Source organism: Bos indicus, chromosome 14 (genome assembly GCF_029378745.1).
Source record: "Bos indicus isolate NIAB-ARS_2022 breed Sahiwal x Tharparkar chromosome 14, NIAB-ARS_B.indTharparkar_mat_pri_1.0, whole genome shotgun sequence".
Classification (NCBI taxonomy): Eukaryota; Metazoa; Chordata; class Mammalia; order Artiodactyla; family Bovidae; genus Bos; species Bos indicus.
Window position 1 is genome coordinate 555,373 of NC_091773.1, and position 21,866 is coordinate 577,238.

At 55.3% G+C, this 21,866-nt stretch overlaps 1 protein-coding gene across 3 annotated transcripts in view; it reads left to right on the forward strand.

Moving 5' to 3' along the window:
- The window catches only part of ARHGAP39 (Rho GTPase activating protein 39), a 56,905-nt gene that overhangs the window by 33,438 nt on the left and 1,601 nt on the right, over positions 1-21,866 (forward strand). For 2 of the 3 annotated variants that reach the window (XM_070802198.1, XM_070802201.1), the window contains exons 5-11: positions 5,268-6,624; positions 8,250-8,811; positions 16,956-17,048; positions 19,872-19,945; positions 20,306-20,505; positions 21,131-21,222; positions 21,630-21,799. In XM_070802198.1, the coding sequence (XP_070658299.1) occupies positions 5,268-6,624; positions 8,250-8,811; positions 16,956-17,048; positions 19,872-19,945; positions 20,306-20,505; positions 21,131-21,222; positions 21,630-21,799 (2,548 nt within the window). The remainder of the gene's footprint in view (positions 1-5,267; positions 6,625-8,249; positions 8,812-16,955; positions 17,049-19,871; positions 19,946-20,305; positions 20,506-21,130; positions 21,223-21,629; positions 21,800-21,866) is intronic. The other variant, XM_070802199.1, reaches the window with a different exon arrangement.

Here is a 21,866-nt window from a genome sequence, read left to right on the forward strand (position 1 = left end):
AGGGGATCTTCCCAACCCAGGGCTCAAATCTGTGTCTCTTACATCTCCTACATTGGCAGGTGGGTGCTTTACCACTAGTGCCACCCAAAAAGAGAGGAACTCCCTTAACTTGATGAAGAATATCTGCAAAAAATTTACAGCTAACATCATACTTAGTAGTGAGAAGCTCAAAGCTTTTCCACTAAGATCAGAAGCAAGGCAAGGGTTTCCCTTCTGACCTCTGGTGCTCAGCATTGTATTGGAGCTCTTTGCTAATGCAGTAACACAAGAAAAGGAAATACAGAGTATACAGGTTGGGGAGGAAAACATAAAACTGTCTTTGCTTGCAGATGACTTGATCACCTATGTAAAAAATCTTAAAGAATTGGCAAACTCCTAGAACTAAGTGGTTGTAGCTAGGTAGTAAGATATAAGCTAAATATGCAAAAGTCCATTGCTTTCATATATACTAGCAATGAACAAGTGGAATATGAAGTTAGAAACGGTAGCATTTACATTAGTATCACCCAGAATGAAATACTTAGGTGTAAATGTGACAAAATATATACAAAATCTATGTAAGGAAAACTGTAAAATTCTGATGAAAGATATCACAGAAGAACTCAACAAGTGGAGGAAGGACTCCACTCTTTCCAACTTGACCTATAGATTCCATGCAGTCTCAGTCAGAATCCCAGCAGGTGGTTTTGTGGATATTGACAAAGCAATAATTAGATTTCTCTAGAGAGGCAGAAGACCTAGGACAGCCAACACAATATTCAAGGAGGACAAAGTTGGAGGAATAATACTACCTGAGTCCCAAGACTCCCTGTAACGCTGTTGTAAGCAAGACAGGGTGGTGTTGGTAAAGAATAGACACATTAATGGAATAGAATGGAGAGATGACCAATCAGTTCAGTCGCTCAGCCGTGTCCGACTCTTTGCGACCCCGTGAATCGCAGCACGCCAGGCCTCCCTGTCTATCACCAACTCCCGGAGTTCACTCAGACTCACATCTGTCAAGTCAGTGATGCCATCCAACCATCTCATCCTCTGTCGTCCTCTTCTCCTCCTGCCCCCAATCCCTCCCAGCATCAGAGTCTTTTCCAATGAGTCAACTCTTCGCATGAGGTGGCCAAAGTACTGGAGTTTCAGCATTAGCATCATCCCTTCCAAAGAAATCCCAGGGCTGATCTCCTTCAGAATGGACTGGTTGGATCTCTTTGCAGTCCAAGGGACTCTCAAGAGTCTTCTTCAACACCACAGTTCAAAAGCATCAATTCTTCGGCGCTCAGCCTTCTTCACAGTCCAACTCTCACATCCATACATGACCACAGGAAAAACCATAGCCTTGACTAGATGAACCTTTGTTGGCAAAGTAATGTCTCTGCTTTTGAATATGCTATCTAGGTTGGTCATAACTTTCCTTCCAAGGAGTAAGCATCTTTTAATTTCATGGCTGCAGTCACCATCTGCAGTGATTTTGGAGACAACCAATAGACCACCATGAATATTATCAGCAGACCTTTGATGAAGGGGTAAAAGGAATGCAGTGGAGCCAAGATGGTCTCTTAAGAGACGTTGCTGGAACACCTGGACATCCACATGCAAGAAAGTGAATCTGGATGTAGACCTTACACCCTTCATGGAAATTAACTCAAGATGGATCACAGACCTGAATGGGAATACAAAACTATCTCCTAGAAGGTAACAGGAGAAAACCCAGATGACCTTGGGTTTGGCAATGACTTTCTAGGTATAACATTAAAGGCACGATTCATGAAAGAAACAATTGATAAGCTGGACTGTGTTAAAATTAAAAATTTCTGCTCTGCGAAAGACAAAGTAGGAGAAAATGTTTGCAATAGACACAAATGATAAAGGACTGTAATCTGAAATATACAAAGAATTCTTAAAATGCAGCAGTAAGAAAACAACCTGCTTTTAAAATGGGCCAAAGAGCTGAACAGACACCTCAGCAAAGAACCTATACTGTTGGCACAGAAAAGCATGTGACAGATGCTCCACATCACTTGTCAGCAGGAAATGCAAAGTGAAACAAGAGTGAGATACCTCTGCAGGCCTGTTAGAGGAGCCAGAAGGCGGACACTCTGACACCAGGTGCTGGCGAGGGTGTGGAGCAAGGGAACCCGCGGTCAGTGCTGGTGGGAGCGCAGGAGGCTGCAGCTGCTAAGACTGAACACAGGGACTTCCCTGGGGTTCAGTGGTTAAGAATCCCCCATTCCAAGGCAAGGGGAGTCAGGTTCAGTGTCTGGTTGGGAAACTAGGTTTCCACATGCCACAGAGCAGCTAAGCCCGTGCACCCCAAGTACTGAGCCCATGCACCACAGCCGCTGAGCCCACGTGCCACAACTACTGAGCCTGTGTGCCATGACTGGAGGACGCCTTTGCACTGCAGGGAAAGATCCAGCATGATGCAATGCAGATTTCATGTACTGCAACCAAGACCTGACTCGGCCATAAATAATAAATATATTCTTTTAAAAACCTGAATATACTCTAAATGATTTGGCAGTACTGCTCCTTGGTATTTACCAAAATGAGTTTGACATTTTACGTTCATATCAAATCCTGCACACAGATGTTTTTAGCATCTTTATTCATAGTTGCCAAAACAAGATGTCCTTCGGTAGGTGAATAGAGAAGTAAACAGTTGTCCATCCAGACAATGGCTTATACAACACTAAAAAGAAATGAGCTGTCAGCCGTGAAGAGTCACCGAGGAGCTTAAGTGCATGTCACAAAGCGAAGACACCAGCCTGAGAGCCTGCACACTGCGTGATTGCACTCCTGACATTCTGGAGTCAGAGTATGTAGGTTTTCAGATTGCCTTTTTTGGAGGCCAAAGATTTGCTCATTGATTTGGCATCAGAGATGCCTCCTATGGAGACAGTGAAAAGATCAGTGGTTGCCAGGGATTTGGGGAGGGGGATGAACAGACAGAGCATGTGGGTTTGGGGGGCAAAGAAAAATGCTCTGTACAACACTACAACAGTGGATACGTGTCTCTACATTTATGCAAACCCACAGAATGTACGACAGTAAGAGTGAGCCCTAATATCAACTAAGAATTTTGGTTGATTATAATGTGTCAGTGCTGGTCCATCAGTTGACAGTAGATGTTCTGTCTCTTGCGAAATGCTGATAATCGGGGAAGCTTTGTGTGAGTAGGTGCAGGGGGTACGTCGGAAATGTACATTTTTTTCTGCTCGGTTTTTCTGTGAACCTCAAAGTACTGTTAAACAAATTTAAATATCAATAGATATTCTAGAACTGAAAAAAATATAATAAGAAAACTAAGAACTCAGTAGATGGACTCTTAAAAGGTTAGTAAATTAGACGGTAGATCAGAAAAATGTCTGCAGTGTGGAGAGTCCAGGGGATGAGAAGCACAGGACACAGCCTGAAACTTTGTGGAGCTCAGTGCAGAGGACAGCACCTGACTCCCAGAGAAGGAGAGAGGAAATGGGATGGAAGTAATATTTTTAAAGATATGGTCAGGAGTTTCCAGAAATCATAAAATATGTCAGACCACAGACTGAAGAAGCGCTATGAAGCAGAGACACTGACGCAAAGGTTCCAGATGTAGAAGGAAATGTAGAAAGTGAAAGTCGCTCAGTCAGGTCCGACTCTTTGTGACCCTGTGGACTATACAGTCCATGGAATTCTCCAGGCCAGAATACTTTGCCCTCTCCAGGGGATCTCCCCAGCCCAGGGATCGAACCCAGGTCTTGCGCATTGCAGGTGTATTCTTAGAAGGAAGTCTTTAAAGCAGCTGGGAGTTTCTTGAGGGGGCAGTTGGAAGCGGGAAGCCTCGTGCACTGCTCCGGGCCTCTTGGTCTGCCGTGTCATGGCTGGTACAGCTGTGGGACGTGGGGCTGACCGTTAGTTGGTGGGCACGGTGTGTGATCAAGTCCCTGTATCGCCAGGGGCAGTGTCTCCGTGTTGTCATCAGGCAAATGAGACTCAGAAGAGCCTGAACACCCCTAGTGCCCCCTGCTAGGTGGAGGGGCCAGGGTCTGGGCACACAACTCCCTGGGGCCACAGGTGCCCTTAGGAACGGGGAGCGGTTTTACCATCTCGGTCCAGGTGCGGAGTGCTGAGAGTGGCAGTGGGCAGTGCTAGCAGGGCAGTCAGCCCTTCTGGACTCATGGGGGCCTGTGGTTGGATTCCAGGCCCTGAGAGGTGCTGCGCTGCGGGATGATCGGCTGTGTTGCGGGAGTGGGGAGGTGCTAAACCCAGGATTCCAAAGCCACAGAGGCCTCTGGGAGCCCTCTGGTCCCCGGCGCTTCCGTCCAGGAGTGGTTCTGTGCCTGGTTCTGGCCTGGGACCAGAGCAGAACCTCTCACAAGGGCCCTGGAGGAGCGTCCCCATGGGCAGCAGTAGGAGAGCCCCCTGGAGGGCTGCCGGGCTGACCTGGGAAGTGTGTGAGGAGGGCTCCCAGGCCAGGGGGCAGCTGCTCCAGGCTGCACGACCCGGGGTCAGGGCCTCAGCAGTGAAAGGTTCACAGCTCATCACAGCACCCGGCAGTACCAGGCCCCACAGCCTGCAGCCCCTGGGGCAGCTCTGAAGAGGACAGTGAGAGACGACCAGGCCTTCCGGGCTGACCTCACACACCCGTGAGGTCAAGGGGGGTGGTCATGGGTCCAGGCTGGCGAAGGGGTCAGATTTCCACCTCACCCCGGGAACCTGCCCCCACCAGACTCCCCTCAGGTAACCTGCCCCCCCCCAGGACCTTCTCAGGTAACTATTCCCTCCAGGACTCCCCCCAGGACACCCCCAGGTAACCTGCTACCCCCAGGACCGCCCCCCCATGTAACCTGCTCCCCCCAGGAACCATCTAGGTAACCTGTTACCCTCAGGACCCCCCTCCAGGTAACCTGCTCCCCCCAGGGCTCCCTCCAGGTAACCTGCCCCCAGGACCCCCCCCCCCCAGATAACCTGCCCCCTGGCCAACTCCCCAGGTAACCTCTCCCCAGAACCCCCCCAAGTAACCTGCTCCCCCCAGGAACCCTCTAGGTAACCTGTTACCCTCAGGACCCCCCTCCAGGTAACCTGCTCCCCCAGGATCCCCCCAGGTAACCTGCTCTCCCCAGGACTGCCCCCCACATAACCTGCTCCCCCCAGGTAACCTGCCCAGGACTGCCCCCCGCCCGCAACCTGCTCCCCCCAGGGCTCCCTCCAGGTCACCTGCCCCCTGGCCAACTCCCCAGGTAACCTGCCCCCCCAGGACCTCCTCAGGTAACCTGCTCCCCACCCCCTACCAGGACCTCCTCTCTCCGCTGGAACTCGGGCACCAAGGAGCGCATGCTCATCAAAGTTGCCGACAGGGAGCCCAGCTTCCTCTCCCCCCAGGGCAATGGCTACGCCCTGGACAGCCAGCCTGGGGGTCGCTCCCGCAGGCCCTCCGGAGGACAGCACTCGCCCAGCCTGCAGACCTTCACCCCTGATGCGGACAGCCCCGTCTTCTTCCCGGAGCGGAGGCCGTCGCCTTTCCCGAAGAGGGCTGAGCTAGGGAGCTGCTCCCCGCTGCTGGCCCAGCCCCGCCGGCCCGCTGGAGACTCGCAGCCTTCCTCACCACGCTACGCCTACGAGCCCCCCCTCTATGAGGAGCCCCCCGTGGAGTACCAGGCCCCGCTCTACGACGAACCCCCCATGGACGTGCAGTTTGAGGCCGGCTCGCCCCGGCGGTCTCCTGGCCGCAAGCCACCCAAGGCAGCCTCTGCGTCGCCCTACCAGCAGCTGGTGCTCACCAGGCAGAAGTGCCCCGAGCGCTACCTGAGCCTGGAGTACAGCCCTGCCGGCAAGGAGTACGTGCGGCAGCTGGTGTACGTGGAGCAGGCCAGCTCCAGCCCCAAGCTGCGGGCAGGCCCGCGGCACAAGTACACGCCTCACCCGGGGGGCGGCTCACTGTCTCTGCAGCCCAGCCCCTGCCTGCTGCGCGACCAGCGCCTGGGGGCCACGTCCTCGCTGGGGGTTGTGTCTGGGGACTATAGCAGCATGGAGGGGCCCGAGCTGCGGCCCGCCCCACCGCCCACGCCCCTGCCCCAGGCCCAAGACGATGCCATGTCCTGGTCTAGCCAGCAGGACACCATGTCTTCCACGGGCTACTCCCCCAGCACGCGCAAGAGGAAGAGCAGGAACCCCTCCGTGTGCCATGCTCCCAGCGCCCCGCCCGCTGAGGGCCCCGGGGACTGCGACCCGCTGAGCCAGCAGCCCCTGACGGATGAGCGGCCTCTGTGTGGACCCGGCCTGACGCCCATAAAGCGCACAGAGGGGGAGGCGGGGGACGGGGAGGGCCACCGGGGCCCGGCTGAGCCCTTCCTGGCACAGGCCCGGCTGGCCTGGGAGGCACAGCAAGCCCACCTGCACATGAAGCAGAGGGGCAGCTGGGACTCGCAGCAGGATGGCTCGGGCTACGAGAGTGACGGGGCGGTGCCGCTGCCCATGCCCGGGCCCGTGGTGCGTGCCTTCAGTGAGGATGAGGCACTGGCCCAGCAGGAGAGCAAGCACTGGCAGAGGGGTGCCTTGGACAGGCTCGCCTTCCCGCAGGTCCTGCTCGAGAAGAGCGTCTCCGTGCAGACCAGCCTGGCCTCCCCGGAGCCCTACCTGCACCCCTCTCAGGTAGGCACTCACAGGCGGGTCCTGGGCAGGGGTGGGGCAGGTCAGCACCCCGAGACGTGTGTGGCCTCACAGTTCCTGGCGGGCCTGAGGACAGACGGTGGATGGCCGCCGGGGTCTCCGCCAGCACAGAGGTCTCACCTCGGCTCCTGCTAACTGGGGAGCCAAAGGCACATCCTGATTCCAGGACGCAGAGGCAGCCACCCGCCCTCTGCTCCCTGAGCCTCTGCCTCCCACCTATGAACAGGCACAGTGAGAAGCTGTGCAGGTGGAGTGCCGGGCCCTCCTTGGTGGCCAGAGACTCCGGGGCCAGGCTCCTTAGGTGCACCCCCAGCCCTGATGCAGAAGACATGCCATGCGCAAGAACCAGGACGTCTTAGGTGGCCAGTGTTCCCTGGGGCAGGGCCACCTTAGTGTACTCCAGATTGGAGCGTTCAGAGCAGCGTCTCTGTCTGTGGCTTGTAACACAGGAGGGCATCAGGACAGACGGGCAGGGCAGGGGCAGGTGGTGGGTGGGGTGTGGGCAGCTGCGTCCTGTGGCACCCAGCTCCCAGCCTGATCTGGACGGAAGGACACGTGGGCTCCGAGGGCCTGACTGAGGTCCATGCCAGGTGCTGCCGGGTGAGGTGGCTTCCTGCCCCAGGGGTTGGGGAGGCTGTGCAGGTGTGGGCACGACCTGCCAGGAGAAGGAGGGGCCGGGGGCATCCCCCCTGCCTCTGATGCCTGGGAATCCTTGTGTGTTTGTTGGGGAGGTGTGGCAGTGGCAGCCCAGAGAAGGTTGCGTTCCTCTGTCAAGCACGGTTGGCATCTGGGGCTCTCTGTGTCCTTGAGGGGCTGCCCTTCCCACTTGAACCGGCAGAAGCCACAGCGCTCTCCCCCTTGCCCACCCTCACGCATGGTCGGCCCCCTGCCTGGGGGGCCGTGTGAGTCCGGGATGCAGTGTCCCGTGGGCCACACGAGCTCCTCCTACTCCCAGACTGTGCTGGCCTCCCGACCCTCGGTCTTTGGACCAGGGTGGGTGCCTCCCAGAGGCTGAGCCCCCAGGGAAAAGTTGGTCCCGTCTCAGCCTCGTGAGGCACTTAGACCAGGGTGAGGATGGCGGACCATGGGTGGATGGGCAGACAGGTGAGGACAGCAGACATGGCTGAGGCGGGCAGACAGGGGTGAGGAGGGCAGACGGGTGAGGAGGGCGGACATGGACTGAGGCGGGCAGACGGGCGAGGTGGGCAGATGGGTGAGGAGGGTGGACATGGACTGAGGCGGGCAGACGGGCGAGGTGGGCAGATGGGTGAGGAGGGTGGACATGGACTGAGGTGGGCAGACGGGTGAGGAGGGCAGACGGGTGAGGAGGGTGGACATGGACTGAGGCGGGCAGACGGGCGAGGTGGGCAGACGGGTGAGGAGGGTGGACATGGACTGAGGCAGGCAGACAAGTGTGAGGTGGGTGGACAGGGGTGAGGTGGGCGGACGGGGGTGAGGAGGGCGGGCATGGACTGAGGCGGGCAGACTGGGATGAGGTGGGCAGAGCTGAGTCCCAGGCCTCTCTCCTCCAGCAGCGTTTGGGCCTATGTGGGGTGGGGGCCACACTTCTCCACTGGCTGGCTCATGTGGGCCCCTCCGTCCCCCAGTCTGAGGACCTTGGCACCTGCGCCCAGTTCGAGAGCAGCCGGCAGGCCCGGAGTGTGATGCCCAGTGCCAGCTGCGTGTTCCCCACCTTCACGCTCCGCAAGCCGTCCTCGGAGACAGACATCGAGAACTGGGCCTCCAAGCACTTCAACACCCACACGCAGGGCCTCTTCCGGCGGAAGGTGTCCATCGCCAACATGCTGGCCTGGAGCAGTGAGTCCATCAAGAAGCCCATGATCGTGACCAGCGACCGCCACGTGAAGAAAGAGGCCTGCGAGGTCTTCAAGTTGATTCAGATGTACATGGGCGACCGGCGCGCCAAGGCAGACCCGCTGCACGTGGCCCTGGAGATCGCCACCAAAGGCTGGAGTGTGCAGGGCCTGCGGGATGAGCTCTACATCCAGCTGTGCCGGCAGACCACCGAGAACTTTCGCCTTGAGAGCCTGGCCCGTGGCTGGGAGCTTATGGCCATCTGCCTGGCCTTCTTCCCACCCACGCCCAAGTTCCACTCCTACCTGGAGGGCTACATCTACCGGCACATGGACCCTGTCAACGACACCAAAGGTAAGAATGGCCCAGGCGGGCACTGGCTCGGGCACTGGCTCGGGCACTGGCTCAGGGGCGGCTGCGGCAGGTCCCCTGCCTGGGCTCAGTGCTGGGCCCGCAGGCAGCAGGCACACACAGGCACCGCCTCTCGAGGGCACACCCTTGGCTTCCACAGGGACACAGGGTCCTCAGGGATCCCCTCTCAGCACAGAGGCCCTGAGGAGAGCCGCTCCAGGTGTGCCGCCGTCCCGGCCGCTGGCTGAGAGATGTGGCTGCATGTCACACCTGCATCCCCACCAGCCAGCGTCTGCTCCCTCCGAGGCCCCATCCCAGTGGCCCTGCCTGATGAGGGCGCTTACTGCATCCACCCTGGCTGGGCTCACACTGTCCCTTGAGGCCATTTCAGGAGGGCTTCTGAGAGCAGCAAGGAGCTGGGCACTTGGCCCAGCACCAGGGCTGAGGTGACCAGTAGGCTATTGTGGTGCTGTGAGCTGAGATGGCCCTGAGCTGTGTCAGGGGTCAGAGGTTGGGAACGTCATAGCAGCAACCTACTGACGGCTGCCTGGGGCCGAGTGCAGGCTGCGTCTGGAGGCCATGTGTCAGGTCTGTGTGGCCCTGACCTGACCTGCGTGGGGAGGACGCTGGGCCACAGTCCTGCCAGCCAGGTGGTGCACGTCCTGGGCCTGGGCCAGCGCCAGGGTGGGGCTGCAGGAGCACCTGCCCGTGCAGCAGCCGTCAGCCACCCTGTGCTCCTGAGTGTCCTCCGTGCTGTAGATGGCTTGGGGCGAGTGGTCACCTGGCCTGGCCTGACCAGGGCCTTGCTCCTGCCCAGCCGTGGGTGCCGAGGCACGTGCACACAGTGCGGAGGGCTGCAGGCAGTGTGGGTCCTGGGAGGCGCGTCAAGCACAGGGACCGTCCAACACGCCAGCCGTTGGGAAGCACATCTCGGAAGCCTTGACGTTTTCACTCAGGCGTGTACCTTTGGGAGCATGATCCCTGAACACCACAGTCAGGCCTCCCCAGGTTGCTCCCGGGGTGAGGCAGGCGCCCTGGGTCTGTCTCTGTCCTCTCAGACCTTCCCAGGCGCAGGTGGGCCTTCAGTAGCTTCATGGTTCACCTCAGCCTCTTCCAAAAAGGACTTGAAATGTCCCTGCTGTGAGCTGGAGGTTTGGAAATGTGTTTCCACCACTTAGCACGCAGCCTGCGGGGCTCCAGCAGTGCTGCTGAGTGACAGCTGAGTGAGCGGTGGACAGAGGCCAGAGGCTTGGGGCCGGCCCCTCTCTCGCCGGGGCGCCTGTGCAGAGCCGGGCACTGCCCAGCAGGACAGTGCCGCTGGCTCCGCGGTCAGTGAGCCTCTGGCCTGACGTCTGTGCTGTGGGAGCCAGGCGGAATAGAGGCTCAGCCCGGCAGCCATGCTTGCCCAGCCCCGGTGGTCTCTGTCCACAGACCACACTGGGTCTGTGTGCTTCTGCAAGCTGGGCCCCGTGTCTGGGCTGTGGGGTCTGGTCTTACATCAGTGGCACAGGGTTGCCCTCCTGTCAGAGCCCTGTCTCCAGCTGTGAGACCCACTCCTGGGTGAGCACCAGCACAGAAGAGCGGCCTTGAGAGAACGTGGGTGCTAGCCACTGGTCAGGAAGACAGGCCCCCTCAGCCCAGGGGGACGAGCCTGGAAGGACATGCAGTCTGTCCCGGGAGCAGTGGTGAGGGCAAAGCTGAGCTGCTCCCGCACGCGGGGCCTCACCCAGCTGCTCCCTGCCTTGGCCTCAGAAGCTGTAGTTCATCTGCCAGCATATGTGTGACGTCTGCTGTGTGGTCACAACCTCGAGGGACCAAGGTACCGCACAGTGAACCCAAGTTCATGTGAGCTCCTGCCCCCCTGGCTTAACCTCGTCTCATGTGATCACATCTTTGTGCCAACCACCCCCAGGTGACTCACAGCTTGTGTGCCCTGGACCCCCCTGAGCATGCTGACAGCACAGGTGTCCCAGGGGTTTGGCGACAGCACACCAACTGCAGCTCCTGCAGGAGCACCCTGAGGGACGCTCAGTGCAAGCGCCTCATGCCTGCAGCAGGCGTTTATCCTCCGGGTAAAGATAGCAGGCTGGACACGTACATTTACTTGCATCCCACCTTGAGTTCATGGTAAAAACACTGAGGGAATCTTTTAAACACAAAAAAAGAAACCTCGCAAGGAAATGTGAAATACTGCAGTCACTATGGAAAATAGAATGGCAATTTCTCAAAAGATAAAAATATAATTAGTATAGGACTCCACAATTCCACTTATGAGTAAATACCCGAAATAATTGAAAGCAGAGACGTGAATAGATATTTGCACACCTGTGTTCATAGCACCATGTTCACAACAGCCAAGAGGTAGAAAGCAGCCAGGTATCCATTGATGGATGAACAGATAAAGTAGAATGTCATCTGTACATACAGTGGAGTATTATTCAGCCTAAATCAATTCAGTTCAGTTTAGTCGCTCAGTCGTGTCCGACTCTTTGCGACCCCATAAACTGCAGCATGCCAGGCCTCCCTGTCCGTCTCCAACTCTTGGAGTTCACTCAAACTCATGTCCGTTGAGTCAGTGATGCCATCCAACCATCTCATCCTCTGTCATCCCCTTCTCCTCCTGCCATCAATCTTTCCCAGAATCAGGGTCTTTTCAAATGAGTCAGCTCTTCGGATCAGGTGGCCAAAGTATTGGACTTTGAGCTTCAACATCAGTCCTTCCAATGAACACCCAGGACTGATTTCCTTTACGATGGACTGGTTGGATCTCCTTGCAGTCCAAGGGACTCTCAAGAGTCTTCTCCAACACCACAGTTCAAAAGCATCAAGTCTTCGGCACTCAGCTTTCTTTACAGTCCAACTCTCACATCCATACATGACTACTGGAAACACCATAGCCTTGACTAGATGGACCTTTGTTGGCAAAGTAATGTCTCTGCTCTTTAATATGCTGTCTAGGTTGGTCATAATTTTCCTTCCAAGGAGTAAGCGTCTTTTAATTTCATGGCTGCAGTCACCATTTGCAGTGATTTTGGAGCCCCCCAAAATAGTCAGCCACTCTTTCCCCATCTATTTACCATGAAGTGATGGGACCGGATGCCATGATCTTAGTTTTCTGAATGTTGAACTTTAAGCCAACTTTTTCACTCTCCTCTTTCACTTTCATCAAGAGGCTCTTTAGTTCCTCTTCACTTTCTGCCATAAGGGTGGCGACATCTGCATATCTGAGGTTATTGATATTTCTCCCAGCAGTCTAGATTCCAGCTTGTGATTCATCCAGCCCAGCGTTTCTCATGATGTACTCTGCATGTAAGTTAAATGAGCAGGGTGACAATATACAGCATTGACGTACTCCTTTTCCCACTGCAGGTGGGTGGTGGTGGTGACACAGTGACACAAAGGATTAATAACCTGAACTGTACTGTATAATAAAACTGAACTGTACAATTGAAATTGTTAGAATGGCAAGTTTTATGGTATGTACATTTTATTATAATAAAAATACTAAAACCCACCAGGACAAAGACGAGGGAAGAGGAAAAACAATCATGTTTTGGAAGCTGAAAAGCAAATGGACAAGTGGTGAAAAACTCATTTGGCAGACCAAGAAACGTGGATCCCAAGCAGGTGGTGGGGAAGCTGAAAAGTTGAAGCAGTTGGCAAAGCCTGAGAAGTTCAGTAGCAGGGGCGAGCATCCTCCACAGTGGTGTGAAAGTGGGAGTGACCGTGGCGCTGAGAACAGAGGGCGTAGCTGAAGGTCTGCGTGAGAAGCAAAGCAGCCACACTTCAAGGATCTGGGTCGCAGAGCGGGTGTGTTATTTGCTGTCGTGTCCGACTCTTTGGGACCCCACCAGGCTCCTCTGTCCATGGGATTCTCCAGGCAAGAATACTAGAATGGGTGGCCATTGCCTTCTCCAGGGGATCTTCCCAACCCATGGATCGAACCCAGGTCTCCTGCATTGCAGGGAGATTCTGTACTGTCTGAACCACCAGAGAAGCCTAGAGCATCTGGACTCAAATGTCAGCCACTTTTTAAAAATAATCCATATCCTGAGCCATGAAGCAAGTCTCAGTAAAAGTTAAAGAATATGAGTCAAAGAAAGTGTGTCCTCTAACCACAATGGAATTAAACTGACAATCAGCAACACACAGATACCTGGAAAATCCTTGAGTATTTGGAAACTAAACATGATACTGAACAATTCATGGGTCAAATAAAAATGAAAAGAGAATATAGAAAGTATTTTGAACTGAAAGAAAATAGAAACAAAACATGTTAAAATTAGTGTGATGGAGCTAAAGCAGTTCTTAGAGGGAAACTTCCAGCACCTAATGTCTGTACTAGGAAATAGATCACGTAGCTCCTACATTGAGGAACGTTAGAAAGGGGAGAGAGAGGAAATATGCCAAAAGTAAGGAGAAGAAAGGAAATGATGATTAGAGTAGAAATCAGTGAAAGAGAAAACAGAAAAAACCATCTGGAAAATCAGTGAAACAAAAACCTGATTATTTGAGAAGGTCAACAAAATTAACAAACCTCCATACAGACTAACCAGGACAAAAAGACATAAATTACCAGTTTCAAGAACGAGAGATGATATCACTACAGATTCAACAGATGTTGAAAGGATAATAAAAAAAATACTGTGAACAACTTTTATGTCAGTATTTTTGACAATTTAGAGGAAATAGACAAATTCCTCTAAGAACACAGACTACCAAAGATCATTCAGTAAGAAATAGATCAGATCAGATCAGTCGTTCAGTCGTGTCCGACTCTTTGCGACTCCATGAATCGCAGCACGCCAGGCCTCCCTGTCCATCACCAACTCTTGGAGCTCACTGAGATTCACGTCCATCGAGTCAGTGATGCCATCCAGCCATCTTATCCTCTGTCATCCCCTTCTCCTCCTGCCCCCAATCCCTCCCAGCACCAGGGTCTTTTCCAATGAATCAACTCTTCGCATGAGGTGGCCAAAGTACTGGAGTTTCAGCTTTAGCATCATTCCTTCCAAAGAAATCCCAGGGCTGATCTCCTTCAGAATGGACTGGTTGGATCTCCTTGCAGTCCAAGGGACTCTCAAGAGTCTTCTCCAGCACCACAGTTCAAAAGCATCAATTCTTCGGCGCTCAGCCTTCTTCACAGTCCAACTCTCACATCCATACATGACCACAGGAAAAACCATAGCCTTGACTAGACGGACCTTTGTTGGCAAAGTAATGTCTCTGCTTTTGAATATGCTATCTGGGTTGGTCATAACTTTCCTTCCAAGGAGTAAGCGTCTTTTAATTTCATGGCTGCAGTCACCATCTGCAGTGATTTGGGAGCCAGAAAAATAAAGTCTGACACTGTTTCCACTGTTTCCCCATCTATTTCCCATGAAGTGATGGGACTGGATGCCATGATCTTCGTTTTCTGAACGTTGAGCTTTAAGCCAACTTTTTCACTCTCCTCTTTCACTTTCATCAAGAGGCTTTTGAGTTCCTCTTCACTTTCTGCCATAAGGGTGGTGTCATCTGCATATCTGAGGTTATTGATATTTCTCCCGGCAATCTTGATTCCAGCTTGTGTTTCTTCCAGTCCAGCGTTTCTCATGATGTACTCTGCATATAAGTTAAATAAGCAGGGTGACAATATACAGCCTTGACGTACTCCTTTTCCTATTTGGAACCAGTCTGTTGTTCCATGTCCAGTTCTTTTGCTTCCTGACCTGCATACAGGTTTCTCAGGAGGCAGATCAGGTGGTCTGGTATTCCCATGTTTTTCAGAATTTTCCACAGTTGATTGTGATCCACACAGTCAAAGGCTTTGGCATAGTCAATAAAGCAGAAATAGATGTTTTTCTGGAACTCTCTTGCTTTTTCTGTGATCCAGCGGATGTTGGCAATTTGATCTCTGGTTCCTCTGCCTTTTCTAAAACCAGCTTGAACATCAGGAAGTTCATGGTTCACATATTGCTGAAGCCTGGCTTGGAGAATTTTGAGCATTACTTTACTAGCGTGTGAGATGAGTGCAATTGTGTGGTAGTTTGAGCATTCTCTGGCATTGCCTTTCTTTGGGATTGGAATGAAAACTGGCCTTTTCCAGTCCTGTGGCCACTGCTGAGTTTTCCAAATTTGCTGGCATATTGAGTGCAGCACTTTCACAGCATCATCTTTCAGGGTTTCAAATAGCTCAACTGGAATACCATCACCTCTACTAGCTTTGTTCGTAGTGATGCCTTCTAAGGCCCACTTGACTTCACATTCCAGGATGTCTGGCTCTAGGTCAGTGATCACACCATCGTGATTATCTGGGTCGTGTGATCACACCATCGTGATTATCTGGGTCGTGAAGATCTTTTTTGTACAGTTCTTCTGTGTATTCTTGCCATCTCTTCTTAATATCTTCTGCTTCTGTTAGGTCCATACCATTTCTGTCCTTTATCGAGCTCATCTTTGCATGAAATGTTCCTTTGGTATCTCTGATTTTCTTGAAGAGATCCCTAGTCTTTCCCTTTCTGTTGTTTTCCTCTATTTCTTTGCATTGATCGCTGAAGAAGGCTTTCTTATCTCTTCTTGCTATTCTTTGGAACTCTGCATTCAGATGTTTATATCTTTCCTTCTCTCCATTGCTTTTCGCTTCTCTTCTTTTCACAGCTATTTGTAAGGCCTCTATTTCTTATCTATTTCAGAAAAATCATATATCTACTAAAGAAATTAAATTAGGACTTTAAAACTCTCCCACAAAGAAAATGCCAGGCCCAGATGGCCTCACTAGAGAATTATCAAATGCTTGCTTGTGTAGCAATTCTTTACCAACTCAGAAAACAGAAGTGGAAGGACTATCTCCCAGTTCTCTCTGTATCAAAATTAGAAAAGAACATTACCAAAAATTTGAAAAAAAAAAAGCACAGATAGTATCCCTCATGAACATAGTACAAAAACTTAACAGTATTTTTGACTAATTGAATTCAATAATATATTAAAACGATAATGCACCTTGAGTACGTGGGGTTTATCTAAGAAAGGGAAAGTTGGTTTAACATTCTAAAAATGAGTCATTGTGATTTGTCATATTAGCAGAATAAAAAAAAATCATATGAGCATATCAATAAGTGGAGAAAAAAGCATTTGACAAAATCCAGCATTCCATTCCTGACAAAAACTCTGAACTGGGAAGAGAAGGCAGCCTCTCCCACCTAGCTACCTGTTTATTTGCCCAAGCCCTGTCAGCGAGGGCAGTGCCACCCCGTAGAAGTGAGCACAGCTGACCAACAGCTCTTGGTCTCTGGCATTTTCTATGAGACAGAACCAGTGCTCTTTGGAGAAGCAACTGATTCTAAGGGTGGGGTTGGGAATGTACATATTGTTGTTCGGTTGCTAAGTCGTGTGCGACTCTTTGTGACCCTGTGGACTGCAGCACGCACGCCAGGCTTCCCTGCCCTTCACCATCTCCCGGAGTTTGCTCACACTGATGTCCGTCGAGGGGAGGAAGTGCTGGAAGGGATGAGGGTTGACACAGGGCTGTGTTAGAGAACACAGCTCCCGGGGCCAAAGCTGGAGCACTGAACAGCAGAATAAAGCATATTGGGTTATAACCCAAAGTGTAATTAGGTAAATAACAGCTTCCCCATCCAGAAGAATTACGAATAATATATGTAGGTAAGAGGGTCCACCGTGATGGGAGGTAGCTCCCACCTCAGTGTGGACCGTGCACCCCAACTTCCTTCTGGAGCATGGGACGGGGGAGGAGGGGCTGTGTCAGCGGTGCCGAGTGGGAGGCGCCCCGACTGGCCAGAGAGGGGAGCCCGGCGCCCCCCCTTGCTCAGCGTCCCCTCAGCCATGTAGGAACCCCACGGCTGGCCTGGGGCCTCCTCAGGGTTCTCCCCACCCCTTCCGTCCTGTCAGCCAGAGGGTCAGGAGCTGACCACAGTCCCTCCCCTCTGCCTGCGGGCATCTTGCTGGCACTTCCCCAGCCACGTGGCCCGGACAGGCCCTCACACCCACCCCTGTCCCGGGAGTGAGCAGGACACTCGCCTTCACCCCTCAAGGAGCCCCGCAGGCTGGGCCGTCACCCACCAGCCACCTGGGGTCAGCCCCGCGTGGGGCCGTGTGGGCTCGTGTTCCTCTGTGTTCTGTGGCCTCACCCTCTGTTTGCTCCCCAGTGACCCAGCACATGAAAGCGCTCCTGGAAAGGAACACTAAGAAGAAGTCCAAGTTGAGAAAGAAACCCAAGCCTTATGTTGAGGAGCCGGATGGTAGGGCCTCTCCCGCAGCCCCGGGCGCTGCGCTGCACAGCTCTGCTCTCCGGCTCGGCCGCCTGGCCCCCTCTCTCTAACCACTTCCGGGCTGGGGTGCGGGGGGCACTAACTGCCAGGCCTCCTCCAGAGGGGGCTGAAGCCTGCTTGTCGACAGGGCTTCCTGGGAGAGGCCGCGCCGCCCTGTCTCAGCTTCCGCGGTGCTCGGGACACTCTCCGGTGTGCATGCTGGGCGCACAGTGCGGAGGGGCCTGCTGGAGGCAGCCCCTGGTGTGGGAGTGCCCTGGGGGCCAAGCCGGGCCTCGGTTCCCTGGCAGGGCCCCCAGCACACTCAGGGGTTCCCCAGCCTCCCTCCCCCAGCATTCCCATCCCTGCCCTTCTGGGCCCTGGCTCAGGAACCCCACCCCTGCCCAAGCTCCAGGGAAGCCTTGTTAGCGCAAGGCTGTGTACCCTCCCCCACCAGGAGAGCCAGTGGTGCATTGCTGTGCCGTGAACTGCCCCTCTTGGCACCAATATCCTGGGACTAGCTACCAGCCTGCCTACACCCAGTTACCCACACTTGCCCCACTCTTCTTCCTCTGGGAAGTGCCTGGCTGGCTGCTGCCTGTGCCAGGAGAAAGGAGGCAGCTGCCATCTGGGATTCCAGGGCACCCTTGGGCCACTGTTGTCGTGGGTAGGAGCAGGTGGGGTCCTGAGCTCCTGCCCAAGCCAATCCACAAGAGCAGTGCAGCCATGAGCAGGGTTGGGGGTGATCGGAGCCCTGAGTGGGTCAGAGAAGGGAGCCAGACCCTTGGGACCCTGCAGAGCATGTGCCAAGAGGCAGCAGGTTCTGGCCACACTTGGTGGCCTTTGAGGTTCATGGCCTGGGCCCTGGCACAGCAGCAAGGCTCTGGGAGAACTGCTTTGTCAGCCTCTGGACGCGGGGCTCAGAGCAGAGTCCCCCACACCACCAGAGGGTTCCCTGGGCTGAGCGCTGGACATGGGGCTCAGAGCAGGGTCCCCCCACACTTCCAGAGGGCTCCCTGGGCTGGACGCTGGGCACTGAGCAAACACCCCGTAGTCTTGGCCCAGGAGGATGTGCCCTGGGACTCCAGCAGTGGTGGTTCTCAGTTGAGTCCTCACTCTGCCAGATTCCGAGGTCGGCCCTTAATGGGCACCCGTCCCCATCCTGCAGATAGGGAATCAGGCCAGGAAGAGCTGCACCACCAACCCTAGGTGAGAGGTGCAGGAAGCCCCATGAGACCTGTGGCAGGAGGGCGGGGCAGGTCTGCCCGTGGGCCCCAAGCCCAGGGACAGAAGCAGTCACCCAAGGGAGAGGGGGCTTGCACCCAGGACGGGGAGCGGGAGCGCTGCTGCCAGGTGCTCCCAGTGCTCAGGGTGCAGCCCAGGTTCCTTCTGCTTGAGCGCCATCCCTTCTCCCTGAGCCCAGAGCTTGCCCACGTGGGCCACATGGGCCAGGGGTGGAAGATTCCAAGCGCTGTGTTCCAAGTGGGCTAATGGGAGGCAGCAGCTAGGGTCTCTGCCAGGGGTCTGTGGGTCCCCAGGGACCTGAAACAGATTCTTCAGGGTTTAAACATCTAGAAGAAACATTCATTTTCATTCTGGTTCCTCTAAAATAGAACTCTGTCACCAGTTACGACAGCTGTTCCGTGATAACTAGAAATGAAAAGGTTTTCGTGGATGAGACATGTTTGTGTTCTTCACACTGAGGTTCAAGGAGCCCCATGTCCTCAGACATCTCAAGAAACTGCTTCCTTTGAAAAAGACTCTGTGTTTGGATTTGAGGCTTGGGTCCAGAGGCCCCTAGGCAGGTGGCACTCAGCAGAGGCAGAGTCTTACAGGGAAGGGGCCTGACCTGAGCCTGGGGGCACATGGTCCAGCCCCTCTGTCCGTGGCCCGGACAGCCCGGCCCAGGTGGCTCCTCTGTCCTGTTGCTCCTTCCCTTGCTTGCCTGGGCCAGGAAGGATGTGCCCACATTTCAGACCCTCCTTGGACTAGGTCTCCTCCTAGCCCCTCTCCCTTCAAATCTGGAAAGACCCCAGCCAAGGTGCTTGAGGCCTTGCTCTCGGATTGCTGGCTCTGCCGCCCTCCATGACCACCAGTTAGAAAGCCTCTCTCCTTGAGAAAAAAGACCCATCCTCCCATCACCTTCAGCCCTCAGGCAGAGCCCTGAGTGGTTCTTCCCCAGCGTTGCCCTCCCAGCGAAACCAGGTTCAGGACTTGGGGCATCCACTTCCACTATCCCCCTCTCACATGAGCCAGGCCCTGCACCTCCCTCTCCCTGACTCCCACCCAGGCAGCCTTCAGCCACATGGGCATGGGACCCTGCAGGCTAAGGCCTCTCCCTGAGCTGCCCACGGCCTCCTGCTGGAATCAGAGCTACAAGAAGGCCTGCAGTCCAGCCAACCCAGAGCTCCGTCCTGTGTGACCCTGGGCAGTGGGTGCCGAGTGCCCACAGGCCTGCTGCACACAGAAATCCCCCTTCTCAGGGGTTCCCCAGGCCCTGCCCTATCTGGCCTGCCACTTCTCCAGGGAAACACCGCACCCCCAGCCTGCCCTTACTCGCTAGGGGGAGGGTTGGGTGGGTTGGCAGAGGGCTTCCTTCTGCAGTCTGGCTCCTCTGGAGGGGAGGGCAGTGCCTCCTTCCCTTCCACATAGGTTTACTTCAAAGCACAGCCCAGGAGAGTAAGGCCCTGGGTGCCCACGTTCTTACAAGAGCCACTTCTCCTTGCCCCTCTTGCTGCTTCCTCTCAGTCACTGGTTGGCCTGCAGCCCCTGCTCCTACATGTCCACACCAAGCCAACTGGTACCATTCTTTTCCAGGGGTGGCAATAAGCACATATGCCAAGTACTGTTACCACAAGCTGCAGAAGGCAGCCCTAACCGGGGCCAAGAAGGTATGAACTCCCTGCATTGCCAGGGAGAGGTGGGCGGGCACCCTGTGCTGGTGAGGCCCAGACAGAGTCCAGCGGGAGGTGGGACTGCAGACTTGGGAAGGGGGCAGGTGAAGTGACTGGCTCACCCTTCAACCTCTCACAGGGCAGAGGGTGTCACTTGGAGCTTCCGGTGCTGTAGGTGGCCCAACAGGAAGCCGCCGTGTTGACTTGGGGCCAGGGAGTTGGGGTGCTCTGGCTAGGCAGAGGCCTGGGGCTCACAGGAGAGGCGGGTGAACCAGGGGTAGGCCTTGCAGGGGTGTCAGGGGACAGAGGGCTGGGTGCTTGGCCACACTGGCACAGAGTGCTGGGCTGCCTTTGCAGGGGCTGAAGAAGCCCAACGTAGAGGAGATCCGACATGCCAAGAATGCGGTCTTCAGCCCGTCCATGTTTGGCAGCGCGCTGCAGGAGGTCATGAGTATGCAGAAGGAGCGCTACCCTGATCGGCAGCTGCCCTGGGTGCAGACCCGACTGTCGGAGGAGGTGCTCGCACTCAACGGGGACCAGACGGAAGGCATCTTCAGGTGCCCTGCAACCTGGGCCCAGGGTGTGGGGGCCTTGGGTGTCTCCACCAGTCTTGAGCAGTCAGGGCCACTGGGCACTGGGTCCCTGCCTCAGAGGAGCACTTCCAAGAGGCCAGCATGCCGGAGAGAGGCACCTTGGAGCAAATGGAGAGGCTGGGCATAGGACTGTTCCCCCTGAACTACATCATGCCTGAACCCAGGCAGGGGAGCTGGTCTGGGACAGTAATCCTTCAGAAATGGCCACCAGGGCCCCAGAGGGCACTTGGACAACAGCCATGGGCAGGGCCAGGAAAGATGCAGCAACTCTCAGCAAAGGATCCTCACCTGTGCATGGAGATGATAGCCCTGCCCCATGGGGGTGGCACATGGCCAGTCACCTGCCGTCATGACTCACCTGCCCAGGACAGTTGGGGAAACAAGCTTGTGGGTTTGGGCCTCAGGGATCATTCTGAGGAAGGGATCTGCATGGGGCTAGTCAACAGCAGGATGAGGGCCTGGGGCAGGGGACCCCAGCCACACCTCCCCTCCGATAGGAAGGAGGTCATTCGGGCAGAGAGGGGTCATGAAGCCCTGACCTGGAGGAAGCCCAGCTCCTCCTCCCTGAGACCTGCCATGTGCTCGGCAGAGTACCTGGGGACATCGATGAAGTGAATGCCCTGAAGCTACAGGTGGACCAGTGGAAGGTGCCTACAGGCTTGGAGGACCCCCACGTCCCAGGTGAGCCCCCAGCCCCGTCAGCAGGAGCAGCTGGAATGGTTCAGCCTTCCCTGCTTCCCATGCAGAAGGGGCAGCCCTCTGATCCATTTCCAGTGCAGAGATCCACCGTCATTGGTCAGTCTCCATGGCTCAGAGTGGCTGTACAGCCCTCCTGATAAATCCTCTCTACAACACTTGCATGTCCTTCAGGACAGTGTCCCCACGCTTGGGGTCAGTCCTGACGGTCAGGACTAGGAGCCCACTGGCTTCCAGCCAGGTAGCCCACACCACTGTGTGGACACCTCCAGTCTGGTCCTGCCCCCTCGGCGCCAGCACACAATCACCGCCCCCCACGGCCCGGTTCACCCCTTGCTGCTGCCGGTCCCCAACGGCCCCACATGGCTGAACACCCCGCGCTGCGTTCCCAGCGTCGCTGCTGAAGCTGTGGTACCGGGAGCTGGAGGAGCCCCTGATCCCGCACGAGTTCTATGAGCAGTGCATCGCGCACTACGAGAGCCCGGAGGCCGCCGTGGCCGTGGTGCACGCGCTGCCCCGCATCAACCGCCTGGTGCTGTGCTACCTCATCCGCTTCCTCCAGGTAGGCGGTTGGCACCCCGCCCCCTCCGCCCTGCGCCCCGCCCCCTCCGCGCCCGGCTCGGGCCCAC